A 17,987-nucleotide genomic window follows, 5' to 3' on the forward strand; every position below is an offset into this window, starting at 1 on the left:
TAAACTAAGGTTTAGGTCTCGAAGCAACGGAACAACAAACTTATTTTTGCCTGGTTTCCTCTAGTTAAACTTTTACTGCCCCCTGTGTTTTGAAATGAATCCACTTCCATAGCAACCTGAAGTTTGTCTGTAATTACACTGAGGTTGCTGTCTGGCTCAGTGAGGCCGAATGTAGCTTCCTGACCTGACTTTCTGCACCTGTTTCAAACTGCTTTTCAGACAGTTTTATTTTAGAGGTGAACATGTGTGGACTAGTTTCAGCAGGTAAGAACAAAACGTAAGTTATATGTACTCATATATTTGAACAGATGTTAGTTTAACTTACTGTAACCTTTTCTTTTTCTTTAAAGAGTTACCACATCTTACTGCTGACAATTTTGTGAGTACAAGTATTAATGGTTCTGAACCTCATGACTGTCAATCAGTTTAGATTATTATCATATTTTGCCTCTTTCAGAGTTAAATGTTTATTTCCATACAGGTACACACTCTGGCCACTGATGATGTATTAGCTCACTTCTTCAATGATTTCTTAAGTCTGCCGGTAAAGTATAAATGTAATGTATGATTTAAGATATATTGTAGTGATATAGGATATTTTCAATAACACTTAAACCCTTCTTAAACATCTTGTCCCAGTCTTTTCCTGAGGCTGTGCTGTACAACCAGGAGACGCGTCTGTTTGAGCTGGTGAGCGGCGCAGCTGAGTTTATCTCCAGAAGAATCATAACCGTTCTACACCACAGCAAATCCCAGCTTCTGACTGGTGACCCCTCTGTGCTGACCAGAACTCCTCCTCTGGACAACCACTTCACTGTCTCTGTAAGCAGACAGTAATTCATTTAAGTGAAAGTCAATAGTTTGAAGAAGACGAGCAGAGGTATATGCTGTAGCTTTTTAGGGTTGACTGTGTCTCCCTGACCTTGGCAGTGTCTGGACAGAAAACAAGGAATCCAGTGGATCATGGAGGAAAGATTGCCACTTTTCCTTCAGAGTGATTGCTACATTGAATACAGGTACTCCACATGCTTTCAGCTTGTGTATGGACCCACCACACTTACAGAACAAATGTAGTTTTACCTGCTGTAATGTACATTGCTTTAAATATTTTAATGTTTACATGATGTTTGACCATAACCTGCTCTATATTCTTACTAAGCTTGGTGTTGAGATATGTCAGTTTCTGACTGTCTGAATTCTCATGGATATATCTTTTATTTTGCTAACTTCACTCCAGCTCTGCAACAACCTTGATGAATGTTTAACTGCTGAAGCATTTTTTTCCCAAATATAACTGGCTCCAGTCAGCTTTGATATATCACATTCATATAATATCATGATTTTCATGATCACGAGTAATGTTTACAGAGCAATAACCTCTAGCAGTACGGTCTCATTGCCTAGCTTCAAAGAATCCTTGTAGTTGTGTTTAAGAATGTTTCTCTACTTTTTTCGTGCATCTAATCCTTTATGCATCTATTGAGAGGCCTTAGGGCCACATCCCTGTACAGATCAGATGACTGACCATCCCATGCTGACCTGCATCCTTTAAACAGAGGCAGTGAAGGAGAAATAACAGTCACATTTTTTAATTGTGTATTTTTTGTTTGTGTATATTAATTATGTGAATAATTTCAGATAAAATTGTGCTCAGTGTGTTTTTTGAAAAGTGCTGGATCAGTTCTATTTGGTTGTTTTTTTCAGACTGGCCAAGTTGTTGTGTCAGTGGGACCCAAACATCTATATCCAGAGAAGGAGGAGCAGCTCAGGTCGAATCATTCTGTCAGCCCCACCAATGTGCTGTTCCTCCCAATTTGACAAAGAAAATAACAATGCACCAAAGGTTCTTACATGCTCACGTTCTCTAGAGAACATTTCATCCAAACAAGGTACTTACCTTGTTGCCTTCTATTTGTACCTGTAGAGTTAAGTCTAGTCATGAAGCTAAAGACTCCTATGATGTCTTTTTTTCCCTTCCCTTTTAGGGTCAATGACAAAGTACAACTTGACGTATCTACCTTCTGACCAGAAGGAACGCATCAATACAAAATGCAAGGAATCATCCGGATGCTTCTCCAGCTGTTCTGAGCCAGAGAACCCATGTACCTTTCCCGCTTTGTTCTCATCATGTTCCTCCTCCTCTAACCTTAAATGTAATAAAACCCAGGAACCCCAGAGCACACAAATAGAGCTGCACCTCTGCTCAGAGATGCAATATCTCAAAGAATCCAGGGGCCAGAGTTTTGAGTCTGTTGAGGCACAGCTGGAGGGCCTGGCTGCCAAAATAGTTAAACAAGTGCTTAACAATGCCCTGAGCGTTATGACTGATGAGAGCCAGGGAAACATTTCTGACTGTTTCAACATGTCAGCAGAGCAGACAAACTGCACCAGCAAGGAGGAGAAATTGTGTGAATGTGTTTGCCAACATTCAGCTAATGGAGGCAGAGAGCCACTGGAGGGGATACAAGCGAAAGTTCAAGAAGACAAGATGGGGAATGCAGTGGAGGAGAAGACAGAATGGGATAAGAGGAATAGGGAGGTGGGGAGTTGGGACAAAGGCCGAGGAAATGTCTGTGATATTGGTTGCCATGTTAACTGTTGTCTGGACAACAGACCTGGCTTGGATGAGTTCATGGAGTTTTTGCGAGGAACGCCTGGAGAGAAACTGATTAATCTCTGGATGGACATAGAAAAACTGAATCCTGTACAGCCAGAGCGGAAGAACAGGTGAACATCAAGCTGGTCTTTTTTCACTGAACAGAAGACCGTGATTGCAATGATTGTAATCATGGTTTGATGCAAAGATCATAACACTATAGATAGCTACTGTGACTCCAAAATAAATACAATGTTTAACTTTTAAAAATACAATGAAAACAAAAAATATCAAATGTGATCCAATTTTTTCCAGACACTTGGTCCTGATGAGGGGCCGGTATCTGCTGAGCAGCAGTCACAGCAGTCTGAACACAGAGCTGCTCTCCACACTGGGACTGACCACCTCCACCTGCTGGACAGAAGAGAAACTGTGTTCAGTTCAGCCCTGCCTCATTGATGCTCTGCTCTACTACTGGTGACTGTCACGTTTCACTGTGTTTAGCTTCCTAATAAAAGTCTGTTTGTGTGTATCTGTCTGTCTGTCTGTCCATATATGTATATAAGGAGACCTTTACCTAAAATGCCCTATGTGTTATCTCCTTCATCAGCTGGTTAAAACACATATTGTCATGTAGTTTTACCAACGTTCTGTGCTTTATATAGACCATGATCATTTCTTCTTCTTCCCCACAGGGCTCCACGGTTCTGGAAGTCTCAGTTTGCTCAGGAGGACCATGATGACAGCTCCAATAAGAGGCTGTGGACAGGGTGGGGGAGCAGGCCTCTGTCAGGCAGACAGCCTCACCGTGACTTGTTGACTCTGCCTCTCCTCGTCCCTGACAGCTCCTTGTCCCGACCCCCCATCACTGTCTATTCACAGGTAGGAACAGTGGGCAGATAGATTCGATAGGACTGGATGAGTGAAAAGTTAAAGGTAGGAAGCATTTTGTGAAACAAAGTTCATCGTAGTTCATCATAGCATACTGTTAGTAATTTATCAAACAAAAAATAGCAACTCACTGATGAATTGCTGAAAAATCAATCTGGTGATCCTAGTTTTAAGATTTTTTATTATAAATGATAGCACAACAATTCTTCTTACCTCAATCTCAAAGGAAACTTTCAACTCCTACCAACTCTGAGCCTTATGTGAGATTATTTTGTGCATGGACTAACATATCCAATTACTTCTGAACACTTTGTGGGCACAGTTTGAAGGGCTATATCTTCGAAACAATAATACAAATGATTGTGTAAAACCATTCAAACTAAAGGTCAAAGCCTGAAGAACAAGAACTGTCCAAACACTTGACTGTTTATATGTCCTCAGTCATATTGTAGCAGAAGTCAATTACTGGGAAGCAGAAGAATGGAGACCATGTTACAGGCTCTCTGTGTCGACTCACGCGCCGGCTTGTTCTTCACACACTTCTGTGTTCAAACTGGAAACCAGGTACAACAACAGCTCCTCGATTTTAATGCAGGAAATAACATACACATTCTGTTTGGTCCATACTATTCAGCTATGACTGTTCTACATCCAAGATAGTAGATAACATCTCTTAAGTCACAACGTGGGGAGCAGTTCAAATTGGAATGGTCAGACACTGTGATTCCTTTGTCTCATCTCAGCTGTGGGAGAATGCAGTTTACTTCTGGACCGACCTACAGCACTACCAGGAACTGTTTTACCAGGAGGGTCTGGATCCCTACAGAGTACAGAGGGAGGCACAGGTCAGCACGCACGCACGCACGCACGCACACACACCGCACGCACACACACACACACACACACACACACACACACACACACACACACACACACACACACACACACACACAAATAAATGAATATTTTCCTGACTAAGTTTGACAAAATATTAAGCTGGTATCTGCGGATACAGATAGTGTGATGGAGAGCTGAGGTTATATTAGCTCGAACACTGTCACCAGTCTTATAAATTGAAGTGTAAGCAATTAAAATATGATATGGGAAGCATCTTTATCTACAAGCAATAATTCCTAAAGATAGTCTTGTCTCTTTTTTACAAATAGGGTAAGTGATATAGTAATAGTCTATTTGCTGAGACGTGTCTGGAGTTGAGTGCAGGCTGGTGCAGCAGGTTTGTGTTTCTGGTACCTTGGTGCATCTGTGGGTTTTTCCTGTCATGAAACACTCCTCTTAACCTATTATTTAGCCAAAGATAGCTGCACACTAGTTCAAATAATACATTGTTTATGATTTCATGAGTCTTTTCTCTGTTTCTTGAAGTCTCGCCAAGGCGAACTGCACAACATCAAACTAATTTCAAGTAATAAAAAAGAGCTATATTCATGTAAGTCGTATTTTTTGTGGAGAAAAAAAAGAACATATTGCCAATTTAAAACTTACAACCAATTTCAAGTTTAATATCCAGAGTGATAAAGAGGCCTGCTTTCAAACAGACGCCAGGCAAAATCCTCAATCACAATAAATTTAAGTTGGAGAAAACATATGTTCCAAAATGTAATCAAAAAGGCAATGAGACAGACATACACACGCACGTATGCTCTGTTGGCCTCCCACTCTCCTTGCACACTCTTTACTACATCTGTACTTTACTTGAGTATGTATTTTCCTGATGACTTTTTACTTTTACTCCCTACATTTGAACACAAATTTCTGTACTTTCTACTCCTTACATTCTCAAAACTGGCTCGTTACTTGAGTAGCGGTGGTTGGCGCAGCGCGCGCTTTTACGCACGGCTCACCTCTCTCTCTCTCACTCGCTTGCCCCCTGCCTCGGGAGACGCGCAGTCCCGGCGGCGTGTTTGCCGTCGGGGGGGCAGCGCGAGACCCTAAGCGTCCGGAGGTTGGTCGGGCTACCTCAGCATCTGGGGTTCAAAATGTGTAAAATTATACAGTATATGTATATTTTTGTTATGATTTTTCAGTCAATTGAAATAAAGCCAGAAGAGAAACATTTTTGGTTGTTTTGTTTCGTATAGACCTACTATAAAAAGCACTTTGCATTTTTAATTTTGGTACTTGTACTTTTACTTTTGATACTTAAGTACATTTCAACACCAGATACTTTTGATACTTAAGTACATTTAATATGAGCTACTTTAAGACTTTGACTCAAGTCATTTTCTTACGGGGGACTTTAACTTTTACAGGAGTCACTTTCAGGTAAGATATCTGTACTTTTACTCAAGTATGGCTTTCAAGTACTTTATACACCACTGCTCTTTACCCCTCAGTAGCTGGAGAGATTTAAAACATGAGTCCAATCCCGCCCAGGTCTGCGCCAGTCCAGTCATCTAGAACCACTTTGTCTGGCTACAGCTGGACCAGTGTGGTATGGTCCAGAGTACCTCCCAGTCAAATCTATTTTCCTTCAGTTAACCTTTAGTCCACCAGAGGAATGAAGTATGGATGAACTTTCCATGGTATTGCAGCCAACAGGGTTAGAGGACATTGATGTGGTGTGAAGGCATCACTGGTGAGTGAATATTGAGTATGTGAGCACTGAACAATGATGATGCAAATGGTGGTGCTCTCCTCTCCTCTCCTCAGCTCCTATACTCCACATATCTGTCCGCCTCTGCCAGGAGGAGCATTGGCGTGGATAAGGAGGTCAGAAAGAAGGTGTACGACCGACTAATGCCGGCTTTTGAGGAGCTGTTTGACGAGGTGGAGGAGAATACACTGAACATCCTGCTGCAGCCATGGACACTGCTGCTCAGCAGGGACAAAGAGTCCTTCAAGAAGGTAACTATGGTACAGCCATAGTCACTCTGTACATAGTGTTTGCTGTTTTTGATGAGCATTCATTAAACCATTTAGTAACACCTCTTGCTCTATGGATGGAGGGCATGTACATATATATATTTTTTTATGTTCTTTTTTTGTCCAACAAATCATCCAACTCCGCAAAATATCTTATGTATTATGATGAAAACCAAGAGAGGAAACATTCCGATATTAGAAAACCACAAATGACCTTAAATATCAATTGATGATTAAAATAGTTGAGTCAGTGGATTTCCTTTAGAAGTACATGTTCATTAATCAGCTATTGATTGCAGCTCTAACTGGCTTCATGTCTGTGTGTGCAGGTGCATGTGCAGGAGGAGGTACACAGGGTTGACAGTGAGGAGTACAGGGAACTCCAGAGTGTGTTTGAGGAGTCAGAGCGTCGACTGAAAGAGGTCGAGTTAGCCACACACTCATGGAATGTTGGTGCTAGGTTAACCATAAATAAACATACTCATGTGAACATAAAACAGCTCATATGAACATGAATGTAAAATGGCCTCTTTGCCTTTTGCCGTTGCTTTGTAACAATGAAGATAATCTTTTGCGTCAGGACTTTTTTTTACTTGGCATGAGTGGACCATTTACATTGGTGTCATACAGCTGTTCTATAGCCGAAATGATCCATTTGACATTAGAATGTCTAGAAGGAGCATGATGTGATGTGGTTAATGATTTTTATTTTGACCACCTCTTTTTTCTCCCTGTCACTTGCTCTCTGCCTCCTCCTGCTGTACTCCTACAGGTGCAGCAGTCCAGGTCCATGCTCTCTCTCTCTCCTACTGTCTCTTCTACTTCCTTCTCAAAGGGCCCCCGAGCATTCCACTCTTGGTCCAGAGTGTCTCCAAATTACCAAGGTTACCGTCTGGGTTCCTTACTCCGTCAGCACCATGAGATTGGACACTTCATGTCTTTCCTTCAGAATCAGGATGCCAGGTCAGCTGTGTGACACATATATTTCTATTATTCAGATTTACAATATCCCCCCACACAACATATAGATTAATATACTTTAAAATGTAAAATGTGCTTGAAGTATATAGTACATTGCACTGAAGGCTGTGTGAAAATTAACATTGTGTTCTAAATGTATGTCCACACAGTATTCATCTGACATGTTGGCTGGATTTGGAGCAGTACAGGAGGACTCCTCAGAAAGACAAGGCTGTCAAACAAGAGAGGTCCTCTCACATTGCAACCAAATACCTCAACAGGAAGTATTTCTTTGGCCCTGAAAGCCCTGCCTCCACAGAACAACAGAATGACGTACGTCACTTCCATAATTTGAAACACATGTTCAGTATTATGAGTGTAGGGTTTGAATTATTGTTAACATCCTGGGAAAGCAATCCTGAGAGCTGAGAGACACTTGGTACCCAGGACATGACAATCCCAATATTTGATGTGAGCTCCAGCTGAGGCTCAGCATCCACATGTGATAAACAGAAGTTGCTGTGGCTCTCACACACTCTCTGACATCCTGCACACTCGATGACAGTCCTGACAGCACACTGTCATTGGGGAACAGGGATAAGATGACATGGTTAGAATTAAAACAAGAGAAATGACTGGAGTGTGATTTGGATCCAGGGAAGAAGAGGACGTTCCGCTCCAGTAACAGTAACAATGACAACTAGGGCTACGTTGTAGCACTAACGGGCCCGAGCACAGGCATTTTGAAGCCTGTTGCGGTTAGTGGAGAGAGCGATCAATGACCAAGCGCACGTCTCTGCGTTGCATGCGTTTTGCGCTCTGCGGGAAGAACAAACGCTTCACTTCCTGCGTCCGTCACGTGATGTCGATCCTTGCTTCCTAATTGCTCATTACGGTCCATGCTATCAATTGCACATCACACTGTGAAAATTTTATGTAAATCGAATGATAGTTGTAAAACAAAGATTATTTCCTGTTGCCAGTAGGTGGCGCCATCAGTATTATTACATACAGACTAATAGATCTATTCAAGTAGGGGCTCTGATGTAGCGTGAGCAATTTTGTGTCAATTGGACAATGTTACAACAACTTCATTTTCACACTGATCAGTAGGTGGCGCTATGACCCTGCACTAATATTAATATATGGAGCTGTTCAGGTCAGGATTGTGATTATAGGTCAGCATTTGGGTGCCGGCTGGATAATGCAGAGTGGATTCATAAAGTACTTCCTGTTTCATGGCAAATCAGTAGGTGGCGCTATGACACTGAGGAAATATTGACACATAGAGCTGTTCAGGCTTGGTCTCTGATCATGAGACAGAAGTTTGGCGGTGATAGGACAATGCACACTGGACTTATGACAACATCGTCTCCTTTGGCGAAGGATGAACCTTCGCCGCACCGTTTACACGGTTTGAGGAAATGCCATTTTTTTGTAAAAAAAAATACGTACGTCTGTAAATAATAATAAAATAATAATACGGACAGACGGACGGAAAAAATAAATAAAATCTGTCCGTCTGTCCGTATTATTTTTTTTTTAGATGACATTCACCAAAGCCAAAATGGCGGTCTTCCTGTTTGGTCTAGCATATCTATCCAAGATACCTTTTGTTTGTCATGAAAAGACACATGTCCCTATCGATTTTTGTAGATGTCGGCCAATCGTAGTGCCGGGGCTGCCCTTTAGGGGGCGCTAGTCAGTTATTTTGCCACACCCATTCCTTAAAACCATCTGAATGTCTGCAGGGGGGGGGGGCTGTTGCTACACAAATGTAGTTTGAGGGAGGTTGAACCTCGAACACCGAAGTTATAGCAATTTCGTGTGTCACGGCGAGTTGATGAACTTTGACGCCACGTCACTAATATGGCGTTTGACGAATACTCACAGTAATCTTATGCCTACATTATCAATGTCTTGAGACCCATTTGACATAGTTTGACATGGTTGCAGTAAGTGGATGAGGAGGAATACTTCCAAGTGTAAGACGTTCCAAAAACAAGACATTTCCTGTTTCCACCAGGGGGCGCTGTGATTTTAATTCATAATTTCTGTGTAGATGTCATCAGGCCGGGAATCTTGTCTTACAAGTCTAGTTTGGACTCGATTGAACCAAATATGTCTGAGATACAGAACCTCGTGTTTTGATGGCGTGTAATCAAACTTTGATGCCACGGTCACACGGTGTGGCGAAAAATCGATGTTTGAGGTAGTTTTCATCTCCGTCTTGTTGTGATGACACGTATCTCCATATGAAGTTGATCTGATGAAAGCCCTGGGACAAGTACGTCAAAGTAAAAATGTAGAAAATGGCCAAAATGGCCACTAAATCCAAAATGGCGGGCTTCCTGTTGCTTTTTTCCAATTGCACCTCCGACCTTTTTTGTTTATCTGGTCATGATACACCTGGGCTACGATTTTTGTGAAGATCGGTGAAAGCTAACTGAGGGGCTTTTCCTTAGATGCGCTATTGAGCCATTTTGCCACGCCCATTTCAAATTACTCCAGAATACAATTACTTTTTGGGGTTTTGAATTCCCTGCAAACTTTGGTAATGATTTGAGCATGTCTAGGCCCTGAAAAAGCCCCAAAAGGGAAATACAAATCCTTCGAAATACAATAGGGCCTCCCACCGGAGGTGCTCGGGCCCTAATGAGATTAAATCTCTACTGACATATAGTCTGAGATTGGGTTTCTGTATTCTAGGGTTACTGCAGGAGGGCATGGTGTGTTAAGTTAGGAGGACTAGATAAGACATGTAGCAGTGAAACCTTATTCTCTTTTTCAAGACATTAAAGGTAGCAGCTTAGCTGTATTTGTTACCGCATAACAGCAAATTGTGTCATGTCATGTGTGTTACAGGGAAAACATTTTCTAAGGCGTACACCAAATTGATTTTAAACATGATGTTATTCAACTTCATTCAATAATTATATAAAGTACTAATGTTTTCAGATAGTTGCACTAACAGGCCAGTGTTTTCCATTAATTATCTAAACTGTGGCAGCCTGCCATATTCCAGTTTGTCCCGCCTCCACAGTTATATATTGAACCAAAACTTGATGTTTTGCTCTGTTGCTGTGTACTGTTGTGTGCAGTGCTATTTGCCTCATGCTCGCTCATGCTATTGCACGCTATTTACCCATAAAGTTGTTACCCTCCATGCATACTGTCAGAGCTCAAGCTGAGCTATCTCTTGGCCGTTTGCACTTGACTGAAGCTGGACTCGCTTGTTTCTTAGTTTTCACACTCTCAATCACAGCAGGTGTGTACAGGTGTTCCCTTGTACTGTTTTCAAATTAGCTGAGCTACTCTATGATTTCTCTATGATATGGAAATTGTACAACCATCAAGTGCAAAATGGGGAACAGTGCCTGGCCCAATAACACGTTGACACGCAGACTGGGGCAGCTTGGAGTTGAACTGATTGGTGGACGACCTGCTCTTGCTCCTGATGATGAAGCCTGATTTTACTGTGTTCTCGTACAGAAACATTCACTGTACTTGTTGACATGGATTGAACTCTGCAGTACCTTTATCATTTGTCATCCTCATCTCATAAACCGTCTCATACCATCATAATCATTATAGCTGCTTATTTGAATGAAGATGCCAGTTGTAGTGCTCCTAATTCTGTGGGACGGGGGCTGGCTGCTGCTCTTGCATCTCAGTGTTGGTTTTCGTCTGCATGAGCAATGTAGAGACTGACAGCTTTACTGCTTTGGCCCTTTACTCCTTCAACCACTCAGTCATCCAGTCACAGATTGGCCCCCTTTCATCTGCTGACTCCTGCTCCAGTGCCACGACTGGTTCTCATTTCTGGAGCCTGCATATGAGTGAGGCAGGCATGCCTGTGTGCGTGCAAATGAGATGAGAGAAAATATAAATGAAATATAAAAAGGGAGAGATGGCCAGATCGATGTATGAAGACAGAAAGCAGACAGGGAAGATGAAGAGAACGCAGCAATTGTAGGAATGATGAAGAGCACAGCAGGAATAAGGGAGGAGAGCAGTTTTCAGCCGCGTTTCTGGGGGGGCAGTTTTTTTTTTCACAGTTTATCGTCCACCTCATGTGTTCTTAATGTGGTTTTATAGGAATCTTTACATTCATATCAAACACACATGCAACATCTGCACCTGCTGAGGCTTTGACTGTATTTCTACTGTTTCTTTTTCTTTGTGTGTGTGTGTGTGTGTGTGTAGATATTGTACCTGGCTGGTGGGCTGGAGCGTCTGAAGCTGGAGTGTCTCTCAAACCGGGTTGTTGTGGAGATCCAGGACATCATCAGGAATCACATAGAGAAAACATGGCTGCCTCAGTTTTTGTCCACCGCAGAGTTTACAGAGCGACAGAAACACAGACCACAGGTAGAAGCACCTCTTACCACTTTCAATGTGTTTGTAGAAGACTGCCAGCTGAAAGGAGACTATTTGGATATTGCTGCCCTGGATAACAATGGTTATTATCCAGATGGTGACAGTATGACATTTACAAATTGTTAGTGTCAGAACAAAGTAGTTTAGTAGTTTAGTACTTTAATCATAATAATTTTTTGATCCAAACACATACATATTGTTTAGCTGTAAATGTTTTTACATCTATTGAAACATCTATTGAATTAATTTCTTTGACATCACTGTGACCTTTTCTTCAGCATCATCTGTAGAAAACCTTTCCATCAACCTTCGACAACATGTCAGAAATGAACTACTTTAATTTGAACATTTTCCAATTAGCAAATTTTAGCATGCAAACACATATGATTATCAATGTGTTACACAGTTAAACAAGACCTTGTACAAATTACCCCCTCAGCCACAGCCACAGTATAGTGATGCTACTCAATGCTACTGTGGCATATAAGTATTAGATCCCTGCTGCTGAGAGTGAACAGAGATAAGAAATTAGACACACGTAAGCAGCCCTGCTATGTGAGAAACCACTAAATGCTGTCACTATCCAGTCGCACTCTCAGGTTGCCTCCTCAAGTGTCAACACAAACACAGCAGATTCTGCTGCTCTGCCTCATTATGTTATCAAGTTTGCCATGTTTGGTCCCACGCATCCTGTTGGTTGACGTAGTTTAGCATTACTCTCAGGAGGAGGAGGAGAGGAGGGGCAGTGTGGAAAAGATGGTGCAGAGATGAAGACAAGGACAGAGGAGGTTGGGGCTGGGAGACAGACGTGACAGCAGAGAGATCTTTTTAAGAGGAGGTCAGAAGAACTGAAGACTGCGTTAAGGTTAAAGGTTTAAAAAAATCAGCAAGAGCTTCAGTTACTCACAACGCCAAAGAGCAGTGTGCAGTGTAGATCAGAGAGGTATTCAGTGTCCCTGTTAATCTCAGTTTACTCAGCTTCTGACTTTTGACCTGTCTGTGTGTGTGTGTGTCTGTGTGGTAGCACCAAGCAGCAGGCAGGCTCTCACAGCACGTCCACCACCGACGCGGATCCAGGAGAAAATCCTGGAAGGTAAGAAGAAATCCTCTGGGGAAGCTGGATATTTTTGAAAGGAGAGAAAAAAGGCATTTTCTGGCCTGAAAGCATGTGGGATTTAGTTCATGACTTGGCTTCAAGCTCTGGCTTTGTTAAATACCATTTTGGCCCTAAAATCCCAAATTGGATCCAGGATAAATAAGATTAAAGCATCAGCATAACCAACTTTCTTTTAAACATCTTAGGAGTGTTTTCCACGCAGCTATGCAGCCTCCACAGTAGAACTGGGATATTAAACATGAGCATTTCACTTTTTAAGCAGGATGATTACAGGACAGAGTTTTTATACATGGTTATGACTCTCATCTCTCAGATCATTATCTCATCATTGGCAAATAAGAGCTTTTCTCAGTACAGAGTGTCATTATCTCAGTTTACTGTGAGCTAAGACTGTAGCTCACAGGTCCCACACTGTCTATATTACTCCTGCTCTATTTACAATGTTTTCTCTCTTGTTATAATGTTTACACAATAGTTTTTGAATGAATTCTTTAACAATCTCTGTTTCGTCCCCTTCAGGCCAGCAGCTCATGGATGAGTTCCTCCAAAGAGATTCTCCTGTTTCGACAGATCTTACTCAACCCTGTCACTTGTACGCAGTTCCAGCACTTTGTCTCCCTGAAGGGAGACTTCCTGGAGAATGACATGCTCTTTTGGCTCGAGGTCCAGAGGTATAAGGTAAAAAAATAAACGGTGCAATGTACTTGTTGTAGTTTGGATCTAAATCTGATCTGAGGTTTTTGTCATATACCATTTTGATTTCTCTCATTTTTATTTTCTCCCCTATTTTAATTTTCTATTTAAAAACTGCTTTCTTTAACTTAATTCTTTGCACAACCCTCAAATCAGCTGATTAACACATCATTGTAGGAGCAGTGAGGAAATGTTAATATTCTACCTTTAATTTCTCCTGTCACCTCTCCTCCTGTATGAAGGACCTTTGTCACTCTCACAGCGATGAGGCCACCATCCAGCAGAAGATCTCCACCATCATCAACTGTTTCATCAACTCGTCCATGCCCCCCACCTTGCAGATAGATATCCCTCCTGAACAGGCCCAGCACATTCTGGAGAAACGACACGAGCTTGGCCCTTACATCTTCAGAGAAGCACAGGTTGTTTGTGTGTGTGTGTGTGTGTGTGTGTGTGTGTGTGTGTGTGTGTGTGTGTGTGTGTGTGTGTGTGTGTGTGTGTGTGTGTGTGTGTGTGTGTGTGTGTGTGTGTGTGTGTGTGTGTGTGTGTGTGTGTGAGAGAATGGTTAACATTGTATGTGTTCCTGTATGTGTGCTTAATATGAGTTCTCTCTGTTCTGTTTATGTAGATGTCAGTGTTCAGCGAATTGCTGAAGTTTTGGCCCGAATTTCAAGATCTGTGCAGCAGCGTCGAAGAGGAGCAACTTCTTCCTCTACTGCAGGACAAACGAGTCAAACACAGAGCCAGAGTGCGAAGACAGAGGAGGAAAGTGGAAGAGGATGAAGAGGAGGATGAGAGGAGTAGAGCTCAGGTGAAAAAACGTGGTTGTATTTATTCAACATTAAAATCTGTGGTAAAAATAAAATCCATTCAACCTGACATCTTTTGTACAGGAAGAGTGGGAGACACAAGAATCAAGTTTTAAAGAAGCAGAAGACATGGACAGTGACACAGATGATACAGAGGAACCGGAGAGAAGAAGCGGTAGAAGTGGACAAAGGGAGCGGAGGACACAGAGCAGAGTGCTGTCGTCGGCCACTCAGCCGGTGAGGAGCGCTCTCATGTTCATCTCTAGGAAACATTGTGAAGATGTAGCTGAAGATGTGTCTGTGTGAACAAAGGAAATGAAACGATTTCATTTGGTAAACATCTGAAAAAATAATATAAAATAGTGCAGTGATGAAGATAAACCAAATTACAGCATGAAGTCCGAACAAGGCTGTGTCAGTTCTAACCAGAGAAACACAATCCTCCATCTGAACTGAACCGTTTTACAATCATTAGATTTGACTCGATATTTTTCCTCAGCTGTCGTGGTCCTACTCCAAATACATGGCAGCTCTGAAGAGAGAGGAGGTGCTGCTGAGGAGGAAGAGTCAGCTGGGAGCCTCATTTGCCACAGCCTCAGGTACGCACACACACACGCACACAAACTTCTAGGAAAGTAAGTAGTTAGGGTGAATTCTGGAAACCATAACACTGAAGTGACACTTTGCTGTTCCCATGCTAAGATTCAAGCTTTATTTCCAAGGCTCTGATATGAATCTACACTTGAAGTCAAAGCTTTGTTAAACCGACCCCCTCCCCACACGTCAGGACTGTCTCATTATACCGACCTCTGGCCAAAACAGTCACTTCAGCCTGCCCATTAAATGTCAATGTTCTGTGCAGGAGTTATTAGGAGTCCACATTGCGTGAACATGTAAATGAAGCGTGGTGCTAACGCAGGACATAGTTCCAGTCCAATGAAGTGCAAATTGTGTTTTAATGGGGAGGTACAGAGGAGAAATCCTAGACACACAGATGGAGATCATCACTTCGTACAGGAGGTCTTTTAAGGTAAAAATTCTCTGATGCATGAATAAAAACCTGTATGTCTCTTCAGGGACTGAATGAGCTGCTGCTTAACACCCAGTGATTTGTGTCTTCCGCTCTCCCCTGCAGACTCCTCCTGCTGCAGCGTCAGGTCAGCAGACAGTCAGCTCAGCCACAGACGGTCACACCGCTCCTCCAGAGCAGAGAGTACAAAGTGTAATAGATATAACAGTAAGTGAATGGTGCTTCTTCAATGGCTTCACACAACATTCTGCCTCCAAACCAAAGGTCCCTCTCATGTTGACTGCAGGAGGTGTGAGCAATGAAACCAAAGTATAAGAATGGACTCCGGCACAGACCGAGGCTGTTATCGGAGCATAATGAGTGAAAACTGAGCTCCTACTGGAAATGTGAGGTTGGGTTTACACATGATGTAAGAATGTTTCAAAGCTAGTGTAACAAACACCCACTAACCCTTTAACCTCTGTTTCACGATGTCTGATGGAAAACTATACTGGCACAAATATTTAGGTTCATTCAATAATAGAATCACACTTCATATTATGTTTAATATTTTTTAATAAAACTTTTCTATATTAATATACATTTATATACATTGAACACAATAGACTTAATTTACACTCAAAAGTGCACAATATCATGTTGGCATCAATGTAAGGTTACAAAGAAAAATTTTCAACAATTATGTCACATCTATAAAAACATTTTGGTTGACAGCTGGATTCTTGAGCTTCCATCAAGATGTAAATAATATTGTACTTGTACATGAGACAGTAAACACCAAGACCTTATTCTGTAGAGTGAAACAGAGAGTTTGGATAGAAAGGAAAGAGAATGATGTCTCTATCTGCAACACTGAAGAGGTTTCACACCGACTGAACAAGTCCTTGGTTTAATTTGACACATATACTTGTTTAGTGTTGGCTACAGTCAAAATGTCTGAGCAAAAAAGAATGTCTTAACTTATGTCACCTTGATTAAAACAGATTCTGAATGGTCAGATTTCCTCTGTAGCTGTGTAATGTTTCTTGTATCTTTTAAAGGTGTGGATAATCAGGTGGAGTTTACAAAAATGTTATTTTAACTCAACAGCTATGTTTGCATAAATAATCTTTTCAGAGCCAAAGTAGTGTGTATCCAAAAATATTTTAAGTTGGAACAAAGGTCTGATCTTATATGTATGAATTTCAGAAAGCCACTGACTGAATGTGTATCAGTGGAATCCAATGTGCAAGGCTTTATTCTTTACCATGTGGAACTTGCTGACAAACACCTTGGTGAAGGCAGGATCCACCAGGTAGCGGTAAGACTTGGTGACAGTGGGCGGTGGCTCAGCCAGTGTCACTGGCGGCTGCAGCTGGAGAGAGGCAGTGGAGGGGGAGAGGAACTGGGAGGCTCTTGTCACGTAATCCACCAGCCGCTGATACTGCTGCTCTGACAGACGCTCACGAACACCGTCCCCCTTGGGGAGGACACACACATGATCACTGTTACACTGGGACTAATACAGTTCATTCTGCTGCATATGGTGTCCTATCATATGCCATCAAGGACACATGGTAGAGTGGTTGCCTTGAAAACATATTTTTATGCAACAAGCTGTTCCACCAACATGTAAAAAGATTTGTGACAGACCTAGTTACTAAAGGATTGTTCTGACCCTTTACACTGACATGACTCAAAACTATATGGGGAAATATGTTGGTCTTCAGACCCATTTCTGTATTAGTAATCACTATAGCACAAATGAAGAATAAATACTAAAACATAAAATAAAGTAAAATGTAGAAAACCGCCCTATCTCACAATGTCAAAGAAAGTGAAAGAAATTCCTGGATCCACACCAAAATGTGAGCTTAGCTCACAGTCATGCCCACCCCTTCACAGAATCACATGGAAAGTGGCTTTTGTGTAATCCTGCTAACAATTAAATGCAGATGAAAACATAACCTCCTTGGCGGAGGTAAAAATAAACTGAAATTACATTTTTTATATATCCACCAAATCAAAGCATACCTTGTTTCTGAAAAACATTGAAAATACTTGGCACATAATGTACTGACAATCACCTTATAGAAGTTCTGTGATTTCTATATCTATATTATTGTTACTTTCTGCCTCACCTCTGTGTCACTTGTGACTGTCTGCTGTTGTAAAGTGAGGGTGAGCTGGCCTTCCTGCCCTGGCTCCTGCTGACACTCCACCTGCAGACAACAGGACATTCAACACCCACACTGCCAAAGAAACCTTCAGTGGACTGTCACAGGAACTGTTGTTGAGTGTGAACAGGAGATTTATGATGTGCTGACGACCGTCAGTTACCTCTGTGATGGGGAAAGCCTGCTGCTGTGTGTCCTCACTGAGACTGACCACAAACAGCACCTCAGAGGTGAGCAGCAGGCAGCCGGCGTGCTCCTGACCTGAACCACTCACGATGGTCACCTCCAGGGCCATGTGGAGCTCCGGTCGCCCCAGAGACTGAAGCATCTTCCTGTGGTCACAGGAGAACAAGCAGAGAGTGATGTACATTAAAAACAAGTTATGACATAACTGGAAATTCACTTTATGGTTAAATGTTAAAAAAGAGGCCGATGTAATTTAATGCTTAATCACCCGGACACTGTAGGGAAT

The 17,987-nt window shown here is 42.0% G+C and overlaps 2 protein-coding genes across 2 annotated transcripts in view; one reads left to right on the top strand and one right to left on the bottom strand.

Moving 5' to 3' along the window:
- Nucleotides 1–145: 145 nt before the first annotated feature.
- On the top strand, nucleotides 146–15,904 carry LOC118113670 (regulator of G-protein signaling 22). The gene is made up of 24 exons (XM_047340828.1): nucleotides 146–264; nucleotides 351–379; nucleotides 482–544; nucleotides 640–822; nucleotides 931–1,016; nucleotides 1,705–1,763; nucleotides 1,854–1,889; nucleotides 1,986–2,727; nucleotides 2,912–3,073; nucleotides 3,292–3,466; nucleotides 3,929–4,051; nucleotides 4,231–4,332; nucleotides 6,158–6,352; nucleotides 6,700–6,823; nucleotides 7,216–7,333; nucleotides 7,501–7,663; nucleotides 11,537–11,701; nucleotides 12,735–12,803; nucleotides 13,347–13,505; nucleotides 13,763–13,942; nucleotides 14,149–14,331; nucleotides 14,414–14,566; nucleotides 14,829–14,928; nucleotides 15,465–15,904. The coding sequence occupies exons 1-24, from the start codon at nucleotides 243–245 to the stop codon at nucleotides 15,572–15,574; spliced, it is 3,501 nt and encodes a 1,166-aa protein (XP_047196784.1). The 5' UTR covers nucleotides 146–242; the 3' UTR covers nucleotides 15,575–15,904.
- LOC118113661 (vacuolar protein sorting-associated protein 13B-like) overlaps nucleotides 15,897–17,987 on the bottom strand; it is a 311,783-nt gene continuing 309,692 nt past the window's right edge. The window contains exons 66-68 of the mRNA XM_035163589.2: nucleotides 17,679–17,847; nucleotides 17,480–17,560; nucleotides 15,897–16,818 (exon numbers count right to left, since the gene is read on the bottom strand). Coding sequence (XP_035019480.2) covers nucleotides 16,570–16,818; nucleotides 17,480–17,560; nucleotides 17,679–17,847 — 499 coding nt within the window. The 3' untranslated portion in view covers nucleotides 15,897–16,569. The remainder of the gene's footprint in view (nucleotides 16,819–17,479; nucleotides 17,561–17,678; nucleotides 17,848–17,987) is intronic.

This window comes from Hippoglossus stenolepis, chromosome 8 (assembly GCF_022539355.2).
Source record: "Hippoglossus stenolepis isolate QCI-W04-F060 chromosome 8, HSTE1.2, whole genome shotgun sequence".
Lineage (NCBI taxonomy): Eukaryota > Metazoa > Chordata > Actinopteri > Pleuronectiformes > Pleuronectidae > Hippoglossus > Hippoglossus stenolepis.

Coding starts and splice junctions, on each gene's coding strand:
- LOC118113670 (XM_047340828.1), top strand. CDS start 243: ATGTGTGGACTAGTTTCAGCAG. Junction 6,353..6,699: donor ACAAAGAGTCCTTCAAGAAG/GTAACTATGGTA, acceptor CTGTGTGTGCAG/GTGCATGTGCAGGAGGAGGT. Junction 14,332..14,413: donor ATGAGAGGAGTAGAGCTCAG/GTGAAAAAACGT, acceptor TCTTTTGTACAG/GAAGAGTGGGAGACACAAGA.